This window comes from Parasteatoda tepidariorum, chromosome 4 (assembly GCF_982258835.1).
Source record: "Parasteatoda tepidariorum strain Cologne lab strain chromosome 4, Ptep-v5.0, whole genome shotgun sequence".
Classification (NCBI taxonomy): Eukaryota; Metazoa; Arthropoda; class Arachnida; order Araneae; family Theridiidae; genus Parasteatoda; species Parasteatoda tepidariorum.
In genome coordinates, this window is record NC_141758.1 from 14,480,216 (window position 1) to 14,497,858 (window position 17,643).

General features: G+C 32.6%; 1 protein-coding gene across 2 annotated transcripts in view; it reads right to left on the minus strand.

Annotated features, from left to right (window-relative positions):
- The window catches only part of LOC147810737 (putative inorganic phosphate cotransporter), a 46,455-nt gene that overhangs the window by 14,842 nt on the left and 13,970 nt on the right, over positions 1 to 17,643 (minus strand). For both annotated transcript variants that reach the window (XM_087160700.1, XM_087160701.1), the window contains exons 4-7: positions 14,219 to 14,402; positions 12,081 to 12,208; positions 7,628 to 7,777; positions 4,400 to 4,532 (exon numbers count right to left, since the gene is read on the minus strand). In XM_087160700.1, coding sequence (XP_087016826.1) covers positions 4,400 to 4,532; positions 7,628 to 7,777; positions 12,081 to 12,208; positions 14,219 to 14,402 — 595 coding nt within the window. The remainder of the gene's footprint in view (positions 1 to 4,399; positions 4,533 to 7,627; positions 7,778 to 12,080; positions 12,209 to 14,218; positions 14,403 to 17,643) is intronic.

The following is a 17,643-nucleotide window of genomic DNA, read 5'->3' on the forward strand; positions in this document are numbered from 1 at the left end:
ATGCTCAGGTTTATCGAGACAACATCCTTGATGCTTATGTGCGCCCATATGCCGGGGCAATTGGTGATTGCTTCCTGTTACAGGACGATAATGCAAGACCACACAGAGCTCGCATTGTTGATGATTATCTTCAACAGGAAACAATTACTCGCATGGAGTGGCCAGCTCGATCCCCGGACTTGAATCCTATCGAGCACGTTTGGGATGCTCTAGGGAGGCGTGTATCTGCCATCAATCCGCCCCCTCAGACCCTTGCCACGCTTGCAACTGCTTTACAAGAGCAATGGCTCTCACTTCCTATTGAACTGATAGACCGCATAATTGAAAGCATCACACATCGCTGTTTGTGCTGTATTGCTTCTAGAGGCAATCATATTCCATATTAAAGGTACTTTTTCTATTGCAAACCGATACTTCCAATTTGTTTATTTTATACATGTGCTAATTTCTATACTACTATTAATGTCTGATAATTTCTTTTTATGTTGTTTAATACCTTACTATGTGTTGTATATTGTGGGTAAGTTTCATAAAATTCCATGTGTAATTTCTTGAGTTATCGCGATTTTTGTGAATTTTCCTTAATTTATGATAACCAGTGTAGTTTGATTTAAACAAATTAATTTGTTAGTATCCATTTGTGTTATTGCGACTTCATTTTGTCATTTGTCTATCATGTAAGAATGATTTTATTATCTTAAATGTGAACAATGCCAGAGATGCCAACTTGCTCCGGACAGCAAATATATATTTTAAAGTGGTAGTTTATCAATTGTGATTCTTGATTTAATAAACTTAATTTAGTAGATTTTTATCCACCACTATTTCAAAATAATTCGTAGGCTTAAATAATTCAGAACTTCATAAAACTTGCGTCATGCTGTACCTTTTAAAAAGCAAGCAAATGTAGTCAAATATTTTCGAAATTTACTTTGAAGTTATCTATTGTTCTTTTAATTATTTTGGCGTGTCCGGAGCAGTTGGCATCTCTGCAATGCTAATGTGCACATTTTTGAACGACATCTTGGACCGTAAAAACAGACCTTTAGGCAAAGAAAAGATGTTTAATCTAAATGAATGTCCTGCAAGACAATTGTGTAAAGTCTCTAACCGAACTGGCTCAACAGAATATAGTCTAAGGGCAACTGGAACATTTAAACGAGATTTCCTCCAGCACTTATCTTTCAGTTGATCTGCTGGCCTAGGTTGCATAATAGTTAAATAAGGGATAGAATACCACTTAATATGTAAGAATCTGATTCCCTTTTATGCCAAATAAATCGGCTATTTCATTATCATATCATCCATAATTAACCGTGACCCTTTGCAAAATAACTTTTTTGTTTAAGTTTTACAAAATATTTAAGTTAGCAATGCAATCCTAAATTCCTAGCAAGTGAGCAGATATTCGAACTATGATAGCCTGAATCACAGAGAATAAAACGATTTGAGTCTCACAATATAACGGAAAAGTCATGCACCTAGAAATCAAATTTTGAGATGACAGCCTGATAGCCTCCACTTCAAATGTTGTGGTAAAGGGACAAACGAAAAAAAAAAAACTGAGTACAAACAAGTCAGAGAAAACACCAGCTTTCCCATTTCGTCCTTTTGAAGCAGGAGTGAAAGCAAGACGGAAAAAAGAAAACACTAGTTGTAAAACTATTGCAATAATAGATAATTTTCGGGATGAGTAACTCTAGTCCTAGCAATTAACAATTCACTGCTGTTAATTAATTCTCGGGGAAGAAGCCATTCCATATCTAAATTGTGTCCGTTAAAAAAAACTTGGTAGTTATAAATATTTTATTATTCCCGAGAAAAAGCGAAAAATGAAATTTATTAGGCACCGGTTTTTTCTCTTTTCCGTCTTGATAACCTTCTTAACTTTTAGCCTTGTTGCGAAGGGCCCGGAGAAGATAACTGCAGAAATTTTCTGTGGTCATTCTCCTATTTTTTAACGTTATTAGTTACCGTTGGCTAAGGGCAGATTTTTCCAGATGAAAGGCAGGTACTTCGTCATACCACGTGTCCAAGTTGTGAAGAGCGGGATGAATCAATAAAAATATGCAGCCTGTTAGAGGTGTATATGTCTCGATTGCTATAGATTTCAACTAAACTTCACTTGTTGTCTCAAGCAAAGATTCACTCAAGTGGCCCTGATTTATCAGAAAGGCTGAGAGGTCTCTCAAATGTCTGACGTACCCAAAAAGTCACGAGTATTTTTGTCTTTTTCTTAAAGAATTGTCTATTATAATTATGAGGTAACGAAAATTGTATTAAAAATATTTTCTGTAAGGAAAAAAAAAAAAAAACGGTCAAACGAAATTTTCTGAAAAAAACAGCCAAAATTTTTATTTTTTATTTTAATGTAAAAAACAAACTTTAGAAAAGAGGGGGGGGGGGGCGAGTTAAAGGAATGTGTGTATATGTAAGTGTTGCTCTGTTTAAAGTAGAGTCCGGTGTGCACTCTACACTCTACAGTTACAGGGATAAGCTTACCCCAGATCAGACCCCGAGGGGTTGCTCTTTCACAGGGATAAGTTGAGTGTTAGTGTGATATCAGAAGTGTGCTAAGGATGTGATAACTGCAGCTGGATATTTTGGATGGCTCAGTGTTTGGCCACTAACTGATTCATCGCATCTGTGTTGCCCTATGTTTCCAGGTCATAAGGGAATAAGCTTATGCTAGTTTGTGATAACTGCTTAGACTAATAGCAGCCAACGTGACTGATCACCACACACGCCACACCACTGACCCTGCTCCCAGTCCCCGGGGACAGACAGTGAGTTCGGAGCTTTTCAGCTACCCGTGATGGCCATTTATGTTAAATGTAGAAAAAAATAATAAATAAATAAATAAAATTAAAAAAAAATACCTGTGACGTGACTAGCTATTTTATATTGTACTGTTATTGTCGATGTCCATCCTCTGAGTCTGTTATGTAACGCTGCTAGTTTATCTATGTAAAATTAAATTGTCGCTACTAGGCTGGGGTAACCTGGTCAGTGGGGTGCCGGGCTCATGTCCAAGAGTTCGTGGGTTCGGTCCACACCGGTCGAAGACTCCCCGTGTAGTAAGTGGTGACTGATGGACGTTAAATCTGTCGAGTCTCAAAGTCTTCCATGCTCCCATAGCAAATCAATACCTCTGGGGGTATCGATCCAGGAGTTTCCTTGTCTTCTGGATTGGTTCAAAATTACAGAGCTACGGCGTTGAACATTAGTAGTCGTAGTTATTTACGTAGTACCCGACACTCCACTACTTCATCTAAAATAGTGCCCGTGGGAGCCTAAGATAATGTCGATAAAGTACAAAAAACCAAGTCCTTGTTGGGGTTAGGCATGAGTTGAAGTAGAAGATCATCATTCTGTGGGGCATGATCCCTGGTGTGATAACATAACTGCATTAAAGTTTCATTTCATAAGATACTTTAAATTTTTAATAAGTAGTGGTGGAAAATTTTTTTAAACCAGGGTTCCCACGAAGTGGAAAAGACAAAATACGCCGGGAAAAGGGAAAATACTGGTACGGGAAAAGAGAAAATACTGGTAGAAGAACTATTTCAATATTAGATAATATACGGGAGGAGTTAATCTATTCTCAACAATAACAATTCACAGTAAGGAAATTTATCACGGCGAAGAAGCGATTCAATATAAAAATTGCATCCGTTAAAAACAATTGGTAGTTATGGAATTTTACTATTCCCGGAAAAAAACTAAAAAATGAAATTTATTGTTACCAGTTTTTACTCCGGTGCGCTGCGAAGATGAGAAAATCTAGCGTGACCCACCGGTGGGTCACACCGGCTTGAACGTGTTAATCTTTTATTTGTGAATCTCTTGTTTGTGAATTGAAATTTAATCTTCTATTTGTGAATTGCGAACCTATTTACGCGTTATTTTCTGCACCAATGCATATTTCCTTTAAATTACTTTTTATTTATAGTTTAAAACCACTAGATATATATCCCTTTCGTTTCCACTTTAAATATTTTTTCGGACCATGGGAACCCTGTTAGATTGAATAAATGCAAAACTAAAAATAACTTGAACTTGTTACCACTAGAAAATACTTTTACACAAAACGGAGCAAGTTGACATCTGCGAATCATTCTTTCTTTCTTTATTTAGCAAAAATTGGGTGTCAGGGCCACGCAGCAGCCCCTACCCCATACATCATGAAGTAATTATATACAGTGATTTAAAACATTTTGATTTTAGCAACATTATGGTAAATCTCACTTTTCGCTTTATTTAAAAAGAACTGGGCACCTGGGCCGCGCAGCGGCCCCTATCCCATACATCGTGACATATATACATTGTGTTTAAAAACATTTTGAAATTTTGCTACATTGTGGTGGCATGGTAAATCTCAGAAATTATAACTACTTACATATGGTGTTCATGATTTTTCTTATAGTGGTGATTTGGAGGCGTTCACTTTCTCTTAATTTATCAGCAACAAAACTGGCTGGCAATGCAAATATAATCATCATCATGTAGGGTAGACCAGAGACAATTCCATTCTGTTTAAATTAAATTAATTAAATGAGCAGTTTTAAAAAATTAAGAATTCTAAGTAAGAAATTATATTACATTATGAAACATTTTCCTCGAATGAATCAGAACAAGTTAAATATATTATACAAAAACCCACTTTTAATCTACGCGTTATTAATATGTTTTAAGCTTTCAAACCTTATTTTGTAAACGATTTATTACTTTTAACCCTTTCGCGCCGACTGTCACAATTACGTGCCAGCATAAAACCGTATCAACCAGGGTAAAAAGATAAAATTGGTAATCAAAGTAATTCTTTAGCAGTTTATTTGTGGGCGGAGTTATAATTGTTTGATTTATTTAATTCACCATTACTTTGTTCAAAATAAAAGTATTTAGTTATACTTTGAACTAACATTGATTATATATATGATTCGACTAACAATAATTAAAGTAAAAGCAAACTAAGTCCTGTAAAATTAGCAAAGACTACATTTAAGTTACCGTTTTTTATTTAATTACATCCTGATTTTGATTTTGTACGAATGCTTTTCTGAATCACCCGTCCCCAAGGGGTTAAGTATGTTGCATTCAAGTTACAAATTATTATGTTTTAATAAATAAATTTTAAAAAATTTACTTTGTTAAAAATAAAATAATTGATATTTTATTTTTTTATTATTTTTAATTAAAATATACGGATTACTTAAGAAAAATTTATAACTTAATACTTTTTAATACAATAACTAAATTTTGTTTTATTATATAGTAAATATTTAAGTTTTTATTACGATTTACTTTAAAAATGTAAACAAAAGTATAATATTGCTAAAACAAACTTCTTTATTATTTTATAATTAAAATAATTAAATTTCCCCCAAAAATTGTAATTTAATATTTTTAATGAACTTACTGATTTTTTTTATTCTGAAATAAATAATTTAAATTTTTATTAAATTTAGTATTGAAAATGCGAACAATAGTACATTATTATACTTGTTAAAAAAATAAACTAAAAAGACAAAATAAAATGAAAAGAACTGTTGTTTACTTAAATAGATACCTTTTCTTTAACCTTTATTATTTTATTCATTTTAAATTTGTAATCATAATTATCATATAGTACTACCAACTAAATTTGTAATTTTAATGAAATCATTCCCTAGTTGTAAAAAATGGTTAATAATAATAGCAATAATATATAATAATAGCTATAGTATATAATTCTAGTTTTAATACATAATTATAGTTATAATAAACAGTTTTGTTTAATTTTTTTCTCCTTTTTTAATAACTATGATAATATACTTTTATATTTTTATAATTAAATTTAATTAAAACTTAAATTATTTATTTAAAAATATAAAAAAATTCAGTTAGTTCATTAATTGCATTTAAAATACATTAAACATTAAAAATACATTTATTATTACAAGTTTATTATGATTATAGTTAAAAAAAAATAGTGCGTGTAGTCCCTCCACTCGGAAGAAGTTAGACTTAAAGAAGTTAAACCTGCGACGTTAATTGTAGAAGAATCAGCAGTCGTAGAAGGATCACTAGTTCTATTCAACGACTCTTTTTCCTGCTCCGCTCGCTTCCGTGCTCTGTAATAACGGTAATATTGTGCATTTTTCCCTCGTGGACCTCTTGAACCAGTGGAAGTGCTTATGGTTGCCTCATTGTCTCGCCATGGAAAATGTATTTGTATTAATAATGTATGTGAATGCGTCATAATGTAATTTCAAAAGAGAAAACCTAACAATCAATTGATATTCACAAGAGACGTAATTTGACATAACCTTAAATCCGTCGCATTGTCCGTGGGATTGTTTTCACTCATTTTTTACAATTGTTATCCACTAAGTTTGAAAATAAAAAATACAACCCTATTAAATTATATGTGTATCAAAACAAACTAAAAAAATATTTATAGAAAAACAATACTTTTATGTCTTTTATGCTAGTGAGAACCAAAACAATATGGGAATGAATGAGGGAAAACTGGATCCTACCACGTGATTTCGCGGTCAATAAAAATGTAGCGTTAAACGTTTAACGCAACCTTGCTGGAAGTCGCATAAGAAGTATAACTTCAAAAAAATTAATTGGGTATACTATAGACTACGTCACAGATCATGTTATTCCTACTAAATTTAACCAGTAAACAGCATTTTCTGCGAACCTGATTTCTAGCAACAAGTAAAAGCATCAAACGAAGTGTCTTGTTATAAGTCGCTACTCACCTGGTTGGAATTGTATTAGTCTAGTTCCTCTGGAAATAATTTATATTGTTGTTTTACCGAAGTTTATGAATTTAGTAAGCATATTTAAAACTCAGTTTAATTATTAAACTAAAAGGTAAATGTTTTTCCTAGTAAGTGGAAGTAGTTGTGCTTTTTTCATATTATACCCAATTAAAACTTCAATATGTATAAATGTTTTGTATTCAAAAATAAAATTTTTTCTAAAAAAATTATTTAAATTAAAATAAAATAATTTATAAATTGAATACAGCAAGCTCCACTATTCAACATTTTTGGGAATTTAAAGATTAGTTTCAAACACCCCACATGGGAATTGAGCTCTTTGGTTGCAGAAGCAGGAATGCCATAGGCGATTAAAATTGTCTTAAGTGGTAGAAACTATTATTAATTTTATCTCCTTAATTCTTCAATCGTAATTAACATCACGACTTGCATATTCGTATTGACACCGATATTTCCTTCCATGGCAAGCTTTCAATGGTAAATTATCTGAGCTTTTCATATTTTTTAATTTTTTATAAACGCAAAAATAATACTTTTTTAAAAATAAAGAAAATTATTTATCTCAGAGACCTTAATAACCTATAAAAAATATAGTGTCAATAAAATAAGCATGAAATGAGAATAAATAAGCTATTCTTATCAATTCTAATTTTTATCTGAATTCAAGGAATCAGTTTAAGATATTTCTGATAAAATACCTGATTGGAATTTTAACGTGCCCCTTTCATGACGGGTGATATAATTTTTAGAGCCGTGTGTCCACAAATAAGCTAATCTGAAGGAAATTAAAGAAATTTGTGTGCCTACTACAGCTAAAAATATGCTCAAACTTTGCATTAAAATATACTTACATCTTTCATGTCAAAATGCAAAACGTTGGATAGATATGTCGGCATCATAGTTAGCAAAGTGTAAAACGCCCAGTTCTGCCCAAAATGTGCCACAATAACTGCCCACATCGGCAACGATGTCCAAATAGACTTCCAAGGTACACTAATATTCTGAAATTAAATAGATATATTTTATATTATGTATCAACACTTTGTTCTATGAGCAAATTTACGTTAGAAAGAAAAGGCTTACTGAACTACACTCATGTCCATAAATTAAGGATAATGAAGTTCAGGCACAGAAAGAGACAGAAGCCAAACAAATTTGACTTATTTGTAAAGTCCATGTATTAAGCAAAAGGTAAAGAGCAAAAAAGATGCTATATGTTTGACATAATTAACAAAAATTGAGATATTTATTCCCTGGAGCAAATTTCAAAAAAGAACCTATTTAAAAAATACAGTATAACATGGTTAGTATGATGGTTAATACGGAGTATGTCTCCCGGACGATGCAATACAGGCCGTACAATGCCTAGACATGCTGAGTATCAAATTATTAATCTGATCTTGGGGAATATTACACCACTCATCAAGCAATGTCCTCCGAAAGTCCGGTAGACAGGTGGGGGGGGGGTTGAGGGGCTGCAATTCGTCGGCCAAGCATATCCCACACATGCTCTATTGGATTCAAGTCCGGTGAGTATGCTGGCCAATCCATACGGGTGATATCCTCCGATTGAAGGCATTCGTCTACAATGTTTGCACGGTGAGGAAGGGCGTTGTCGTCCATAAACAGAAATTCAGTACCCATGGCACCCCGAAACAAACGTACATGTTGTTCCAGAATAACATACCTATAGATGTGGCCTGTCATCGTTACACTTTGAACATGCAGGTCAGTTCTGGAACCAAGAATAATTCCTCCTCAAACGAGCCATCCTGCACCACCATAACGGCGTCGTTCAATGGTGTTGTCTTGGTGGTAACGGGTACCTGGAGCTCTCCATATGAAAGTCCCGCGAGAATCAGACTGCAAACTAAACCTGGACTCGTTGAAAAACATCACGCAAGACCACTGTTGCGGCGTCCACAATGCATGCTCTCTACTCCAGGCTAATCGCAGGCGACAGTGAGTTGCGGTAAGTGGAACACATCTGACAGGCCTACGAGCATATAGACCAATGTGCTCTAAGCGTCTGTACACGGTTTGCCTCGAAACTGTCGTACTGGTAGCTGAAGAGAGCTGACGAGACAGGTCTGATGCTGTACTCCGTCTGTTTCTTTTGGCAGTAACTGCCAGATACCGGTCTTCATTCGACGTTGTAACTCTGGGGCGACCTGTGCTGTAACGTCTACTCACATTACCATCATCTTGGAATCGTTGCCAAAGCCTGGATATGACACTCTGGGTGATTCCAAGTTCCTCGGATACTTCCAACTGGGTACGTCCACATTCCAATCGTCCGATGATTCTGCCACGTAAAAAATCATCCAAATGCTTCCTTTGTGACTTAACTATGCGATTATTGCACTGAAAGGCTTTTAAAGCGCTTGTGAACAATTTCACTTTTTTGCCACCATTCCTTATATACCCCTCTCTTACACTCTCGTCATTGTGACGTACAACCAGCGTCATCTAGTGGTTTCCTGTAATTTGCATATTCTTCTTCAGGATGTGTGTGATAATTCTACAGGTGAAATTTTAATTTTAGAGTTTGATTTCCGTGTGATTCTGAATTATCCTTAATTTATGGACATGAGTGTATTTTGTATCAGCATTCTGATCTATGAACAGATTTACATTAGAAACGAAAAAAACTTTTCTTTTGTAACATAAATTTTCAAGATAAATTATGAGAAAAAATTGATAATAGCTTAATTTTTATATTTTAAATAAGATAAAAATAAATATTTAATCAAAATTCTTAATTAAATTGACACTTATTTCAATTTAAACTAAACTATTTAATATCAGTATTTTTTTTCATAACGAACAGATTAACAATACAAAGAAAAGCTTAAAGTGAAATGAATAAGTTTTCCTTTTATGACATGAGTTCGGTTTTTCATATTTATCTTTAAAAAAAAGAAAAAAAAAGTAGTAAGACGAATTAAAGCCTTATATTACCTAGTTCAAGTTGCGTCACCTCTGTCCCTACCAACCTTTGTGCCGCTTTCGATTTTGATTGGCTATCACCGATCATATGGGTAAACAGTCGCCATTTTGTTGACAAGATTGAACGGTGGAGTATCATGGTACTCAATCTGTTATTTCTATTTTCGCTTTTTGCTTTAATTGTTTCATGCTTTCAGTTTCAGAATGTAAGTCAGAATGAAGTTAAAATTAGTCATTCATAAGTCAAAATTAGGCTTTAAGTTATATCGCTTACCTGTTAGATATCGCAAGAAAAAAACGACGAAAAGTGCATACGTAGAAAGCACTACATATAAGTGGCATATAAAAGGGAAGTAATCAAAATTAGGTAGATAGGATTATGCTCATAAAGTTGCTTTACAATTATTTTTTAAAGACTTGCAATTGAGCCGTGGCGGCTCAGGAGATAGAGCATTTACCTTCCAATGAGGTGAACCTAGCTCGAGAATCCCATCGATTTATGGTCAATACGAATTCTGCACCCGGGACGCACCGATCACAGTGCGAAGGTAAAATAAGCTCAGCGGTAGACGGATCATGGGCTAGACCCCTCTTGTCATAAACTAACCGTAGGATATTTTCGTGGTTTTTGTCTCCATGTAACACAAATGCTGGTTAGTTCCCTCAAAAAGTCCTTCAGGAAGGCAAACTTCTCCCAATGCTTGATCTAAGAGTTCCCTTGTCTTCTGGATTAGGTTCAAAATTACAAAGCTACTAAGATGAGCATTGGTAAGCGTATACCCAAAATTGGGTCTGATGTTCAACGACTGTTACATATATGTACATAAAAAAAACCTTACAAGAAATAAAAATATCATTGCACTATTTAGTTTTCACAAGTAAGGACTCATGTGAAAAGCATGCATAATCTTCTCAATAAATTCTAAAGAGATTTGTATATATTTTTAAAATAATTTTAGCAAATGGATAAAAAAATTAAATTGATAGCGTAGGAAAAAGTAATACAAATTATGAAAATGAAAAAGTAAAGAAAGTATAGTATGTTTTTATTACTTTGGTACTTCTTAATACATTTGCAGCAAGGTTAAAGGTTATTAAAAGACACTAGATAATTTTATCTTAGAATAGATAGATTATAATTTCATTTAATTAACTTTCATTAGATGATCAATATATAAATTATTATATAACTATCATTAAAACGTAATAGCAAGGATTTCAAGAGTGAAATTTTTGATTTTTTTATAAAGATCAAACAAAATCTGATCAAAGATACTGGGTATTTTACGTTTGAAATTATTTAGATTATAATTCATATAATTAACTTTGTTTAAGTAGTTAACCTACTTTAGACTTCACAGTACTTGTGCCTTCTTCAATGTTAATTAATTCGCTTTTAGATATTCATAAATAGGTATACTGGATATTTTACGTTTGTAATTATTTAGATTATAATTCATGTAATTAACTTAGTTTAAGTAGTTAACTTACATTAGACTTCACAGTGCTTGTATCTTCTTCAATGTTGATTAATTCGCTTTTAGATATTCATATATAGGTATACTGGATATTTTACGTTTGTAATTATTTAGATTATAATTCATTTAATTATCTTAGTTTAAGTAGTTAACTTACTTTAGACTCCACAGTACTTGTGCCTTCTTCAATGTTAATTAATTCGCTTTTAGATATTCATATATAGGTATACTGGATATTTTACGTTTGAAATTATTTAGATTATAATTCATTTAATTAACTTTGTTTAAGTAGTTAACTTACTTTAGACATCACAGTACTTGTGCCTTCTTCAATGTTAATTAATTCGCTTTTAGATATTCATATATAGGTATACTGGATATTTTACGTTTGTAATTATTTAGATTATAATTCATTTAATTAACTTTGTTTAGGTAGTTAACTTACTTTAGACTTCACAGTACTTGTGCCTTCTTCAATGTTATATAATTCGCTTTTAGATATTCATATATAGGTATACTGGATATTTTACGTTTGTAATTATTTAGATTATATTTCATTCTATTAAACTAGTTTAGGTAGTTAACTTACTTTAGACTTCACAGTGCTTGTACCTTCCTCAATGTTAATTAATTCGCTTTTAGATATTCATATATAGGTATACTGGATATTTTACGTTTGTAATTATTCAGATTATAATTCATTTAATTAACTTAGTTTAAGTAGTTAACTTACTTTAGACTTCACAGTACTTGTGCCTTCTTCAATGTTGATTAATTCGCTTTTAGATATTCATATATAGGTATATTGGATATTTTACGTTTGTAATTATTTAGATTATAATTCAGTTAATTAAACTAGTTTAGGAAGTTAACTTACTTTAGACTTCACAGTACTTGTACCTTCTTGAATGTGGATTAATTCGCTTTTTGATATACGAGGATGGTCTTCTGGGTATTCATAGATAAGTACTGTCCATAATACAAACCATATGCAACCAACAAAACCTAAAGATAAGAATGAAATTAAAAATTCCAAGAAAATTACACTTACGAATAGACAACACATGATGGGCAGAGTCTCTTCGGTGTTTTAATTTCTCTGTAAGTAATTGCCCTCATTTTTTATTAATATTTTGGTAAAGCAATGGCAACAACCGGTTACGTAATGAATTTTGCTTGTTTGCGCATGTGCAGGGTCGCTGGGAGAGGCAGACGATGGACAACCACGCTTCTTTATTCTTAATCCATTATTTTTCATGCTTGTAACAAAATTGTGACGAATATTTATATGGAATCCGTACATAAAATAAGCAGAAATATCAATACATATTTTTTTATACAGGCAAAAATATTCGGATTTATTTATTTATTTATTAAGTAACTAAATACAGTGAAACCTCCATGAAAGAACAGCTCTATTTATGACCACTTTTGGGATGGTTGGAATTCTTTCCATAGACTGTGTGTTGAAAAATAGCCTTTAGAAGAGACCATTAAAACTTCTCCCAGCTACCAGGCGATCGTCTATGCTATCAATAATTTACTTTTAGAGTTGAAAATTAATTAGAAAAAAAAGTTATTTTAGAAAAAACAATAATCTTAAACAAAAAAATAACCTCTTCTCATATTTTAAAAGTTTATTTTTGTGATATTAAATTGAATACAAATTTAAACAAAAAAAAATGCATAGTTGTTTATCTATCTAAAATAGTTCAATCTTTCCTAATTGGTAAATTTATTTTTGCACATAAGTTGGTATCATTTTTACAGACGTTAAATTTTATTCTATTCATCGTTACGTCTTTTCGTGACACCAATAGAATTGACATTTCCACGCCAAAAAAATGACACTAACTAAAATTAAAATTGTTTTCCAAAAATCATGTACCATCGATAAAAATTTTAAATTCGATGGTGCATACCTGCCAACTCTTCCGGATTTTCGGAAGATTTTATTTTCATATTTAAAGTGGTAGTAAATATATACTATTTTTTTCTTTTATAAATTTAATTTTTAAATGATTTTGATCACCACTATTCTTACAAAAATTAAGAACATATATTAATATGCGTTACTATCATGGTTGTCAACTTAAGTTTTCTCAAATACAACGTATTTGTTTGCTTAAAATTGAAGTTTTAATTCCATTTTAATACCACTGGGAAAAATTATAATGGAAAGGATTAAAAGTTGGCAGGTATGATGGTGGTAAACTCTAAGAACGACCAACCTCCATCAACGACCATTTTACCGCGGAATAGAGAGTGGTCGCCCGAGAGATTCCACTGCACTGAGTCATCACCTCCTACATCAGAGAGCCTCCACACGGCTTCTTATAAGTAGTCAGCGCAGATTATTTAAAAAGCGACCCACTTGTGCGCAAGTACCCAAATTATATTATAAAAGTACTTGAGAGAAATTTACCATATATATTTGAGAATTGAATCTGTAGTGGTTGACAAGTAATTAAGACGAACCAATTGTATTCATAAATGAAACAAATTTTTAGACATATATTTGCTACCACTTTCTAATTTTCAATAGATTTCATATGAAATGGTTCTTTCACTAATTGGTTTAGCTTTCTTGTGGTCTGATCGGACAAAAAACCGTGTGGAGGTTTTCAGTTACAGGAGGCGGTGACTGAGTTCTAACAAAATTTACTATTGTTGTGCAATCTTTTATCACTGATATTCACATTAAGAACCTTCATTTGCATTTCGGATGTCCAGGAGTCCAGTTTTATATCAATACCAGTCCTAGTGGACTGACTTTATTACTGTAAAATTCGAAGTTAAAAACAAAAGGAGCGTTGCGTTTCACTTATGTCAGACGGTGTTGGACGTGGTTTTGTATTGTAAAAGAAGTTCTGGACAGGTTTTATTTGCTTTTTTTTTTTGCTAAGGAGAACTTTTTTTGCTTTTTTTTCTCCATAACATTTGAATGATATCAATACCAAATATATTGATACCAATGTCTAATAAATGTTTTGCAAACAACTAAGCTACTGTTACCAAATAGATAAAAGACAGACGGCCATCCTCCTAGAAATGAGCTTTCACACAATATTCCAGTAAGCATATTAGCAGAAATAGTGCCAACCAGTACACCCATAAACAAAGCAGTCTGAATGCGGCTTCTCTCCATTTTTGGCACCCATCGGCTGATTAAGACATTCATTGCTGGAAATGCTGCTGCCTATATGAAGACATCATTATGCAGATTTGAATATTAGAATAATGTCACAAAACACTTACAAAGGGTTTTAAATTAGACTAACGGTTTTTAAATGTAAATACCAGGAAAATTTACATCTAGATATAGATCTTTATTACTTAAAAAATATGAAGATTCTGAGTGCTCAAAATAAACGTCTGTGCTTAAGACTTGCTAGATGTGAAGGAGAAAAATCAGAGGGGTAGAAAGTTAAAATTAATAGAAGGACAACCACTTTTCTTTCCTCTTATTCACGTCTGGAGAATGGGTGCTAATTTTTGAAAAATCGAAACATCTTACTACCATATTTTCATAATTTTTTTTTTTAAAGAAATATGATTTATATCCTCAAGTATATTTCTTAGATTTATTCATTTAATAGCAAAATGGTTAAAGTTGAAAGAAAAATAGTGGAGTCCCTCCGCGCGGAAGAAGTTAAACTTCGTAACCTGCGACGTTAATTGTAGAAGAATCAGCAGTCGTAGAAGGATCACAAGTTCTATTCAACGACTCTTTTTTCTGCTCCGCTCGCTTCCGTGCACTGTAATAACAGTAATATTGCGCATTCTTCCCTCGTGGACCTCTTGAACCAGTGGAAGTGCTTGTGGTTGCCTCATCGTTTCGCCATGGAAAATGTATTTGCATTAATATTATATGTGAATGCGTCGTAATGTAATTTGGAAAGAGAAAACCTAACAATCAATTGATATTCACAAGAGACGTACCTTGACATAACCTTAAATCCGTCGCATTGTCCATGGGATTGTTTTCACTCATTTTTTACAATTGTTATCCACTAAATTTGAAAATAAAAAATACTATCCTATTAAATTGTATGTGTATCAAATCAAACTAAAAATATATTTATAGAAAAGCAATACTTTTATGACTTTTATGCTAGTGAGAACCAAAACAATATGGAAATGAGTGAGGGAAAACTGGATCCTACCACGTGATTTCCTGGCCAATAAAAATGCAGCGTTAAACGTTTAACTTGACCTTGTTGGAAGTCGCATAAGAAGTATCACTTCAATAAACTATTGTATTACATTCATGCGATACGGCATAAACTTTTCTTATTCCTACTAGTTTTGGTCAGAAAATTTTTAACAATTGTCGCTGCAGATAAACCAATAAATCAAAAAAATAATAATAAAAAAAAATAATGATGTGGCAGTATGCTGCTTTACGAGATTTGATTGCAACTGATGGTGAATATTTCAAAAATGCTGTAATGCCGCTTTCATTCAATCAAAGATTTTAAAAAGAAATATTGACTAAGACATTAGCTAACTGCAGCCCTATCAGCAATTTTTTTTTAGAATTTTTCCAACTTTAACCGTATTTCTGTTATAATTGTTTTTGAGTATCGCCAGTCTAGTCTAAGATACTATGTAGGAAGGGTATAAACACTTTGTCATATACGAAGAATATTGAAGTTTTTCGAATTTAAAAGGTTTTAAAAAGGGTTAAAACTTGAAACCTAATAAAGCAAAATTTAAATCGATCTACCAAAATATAATAGTACTTCATTCATGTCACATTAGAGCTGAACAATAGGCTATTGGCGACGGCCTGATAAACATCTCGGAAGATAATTTGAAGACATGCTATTACGATTGTCATTATCTATGGAAGGGATGGCTTCCCCGCTTTGGTAGCCAGACGATCTGCTCGCAAGTCCAGCACTTTACGGTAAAACAATTTGACGAGGACCTATACCGAGTAAACTAGGTGCCTTTGCTGGCAGATTAGAGTGGTCACCCACCCGCACACCGACCGCAACCCCCTTGACTTTGGTGTCCAATTGCGAACCATGTCTTATTATTAGTCCTCTAACTATTACGTATATTTCGAATATCCTGTAGGAAAATGAAATATAGATAATTTAAAGGTAATGCATTGTGAAGCATACTGGAGTAGGAAAGAAGGGGGAAAAAACATTTAGTAAAATTTTTAATGAAATTTAGTGAGCAGTATCTTTTCATAAAGGTAGCTAAATAATAAATAAGTTTTTTTTTTTACATTTTAAAACACTTTTTTTCTGTTTAAATTTGTTTCGAGCAAAAAGCAGACCAGGTCGAATAAACTGCTGACTTTAAACAAGTCTATGACAAACTTAGAAAGCGAGTAGTGACATACACTGAAGAGGCAAAAAAACTGGTATACCTGCCTACTATCGCGTAGGGTATCCGCGAGTACGCAGAAGGGCCGCAACACGACGTGGCATGGATTCGATCAATGTGTGAAGTAGTGCTGGAGATAATTGACACCATGAATACTGCAGGGCTGTCCATAAATATCATGTTCAATAAAGTTCATGTCTGGTTATTTTGGTGTCCAGCGGAAGTGTCTAAATTTAGAAGAGTGCCGCTGGCCACCAAAATCCCCAGACATGAACATTATTGAATATATTTAGGATGCCTTGCAACGTGATGTTCAGAAGATATCCCCGCCCCCTCTTGCTCCCACTTATGGATATCATTATAGTCAGATTTATTTCAACTTATAATAAAACTGTCCTATATGCAAATGTTTATAGATGAAATATAAATTTTTATCGCTTCATTTTTTATGACGCTTAATCGTTTTTCGCATGATGAATAAACGATCAAAATTTCTTTTTATTTTTTTAAGATTTTTTGGCTGAAGCTACAGTGAAATTTTGATATTAAAATATTTTACTTAAATCATTATTTTGTAAACTATATTTCAAAACTTTTTTATGCAATTTTCTTTACACTTTCACCTTTAACATAATGTTTTTAAACATAACAAAAAATTCAAAAGCTTTTATTTTGCATTTGAGTATTTAAATAAGAGTGCTTTCAGACAAAATTCTTCCAGATTTTTTTACACTATAAGAACAATTTTCCTAGATCAATAAAGCTAGTCGATTTTAACGTCGAAATATATTGTCTTTACTTTACAAACATAGGTTTAGTTCCACATTATCAGAAATAAAAGGTTCCTTTAATCTTTCTCTTCCACTTCTTAAATTTTCCTGATTGTAGCCACCCTGTTTTAACAAAATTGATACTAATTTTTAATATATTCTAGCAGCTTAAAAACCCTGCCTCCTTATTTAATTCTTCTCATTTATTTTAAAAATGCAGACCTTCATATTCACCATCAACTTTCATGTTTTTTTTAAGTAAATATCTCAATATACTCGAAAATGATCAGACTGCTTTTTTTTATACTCTAAATGTGATAGCTGATA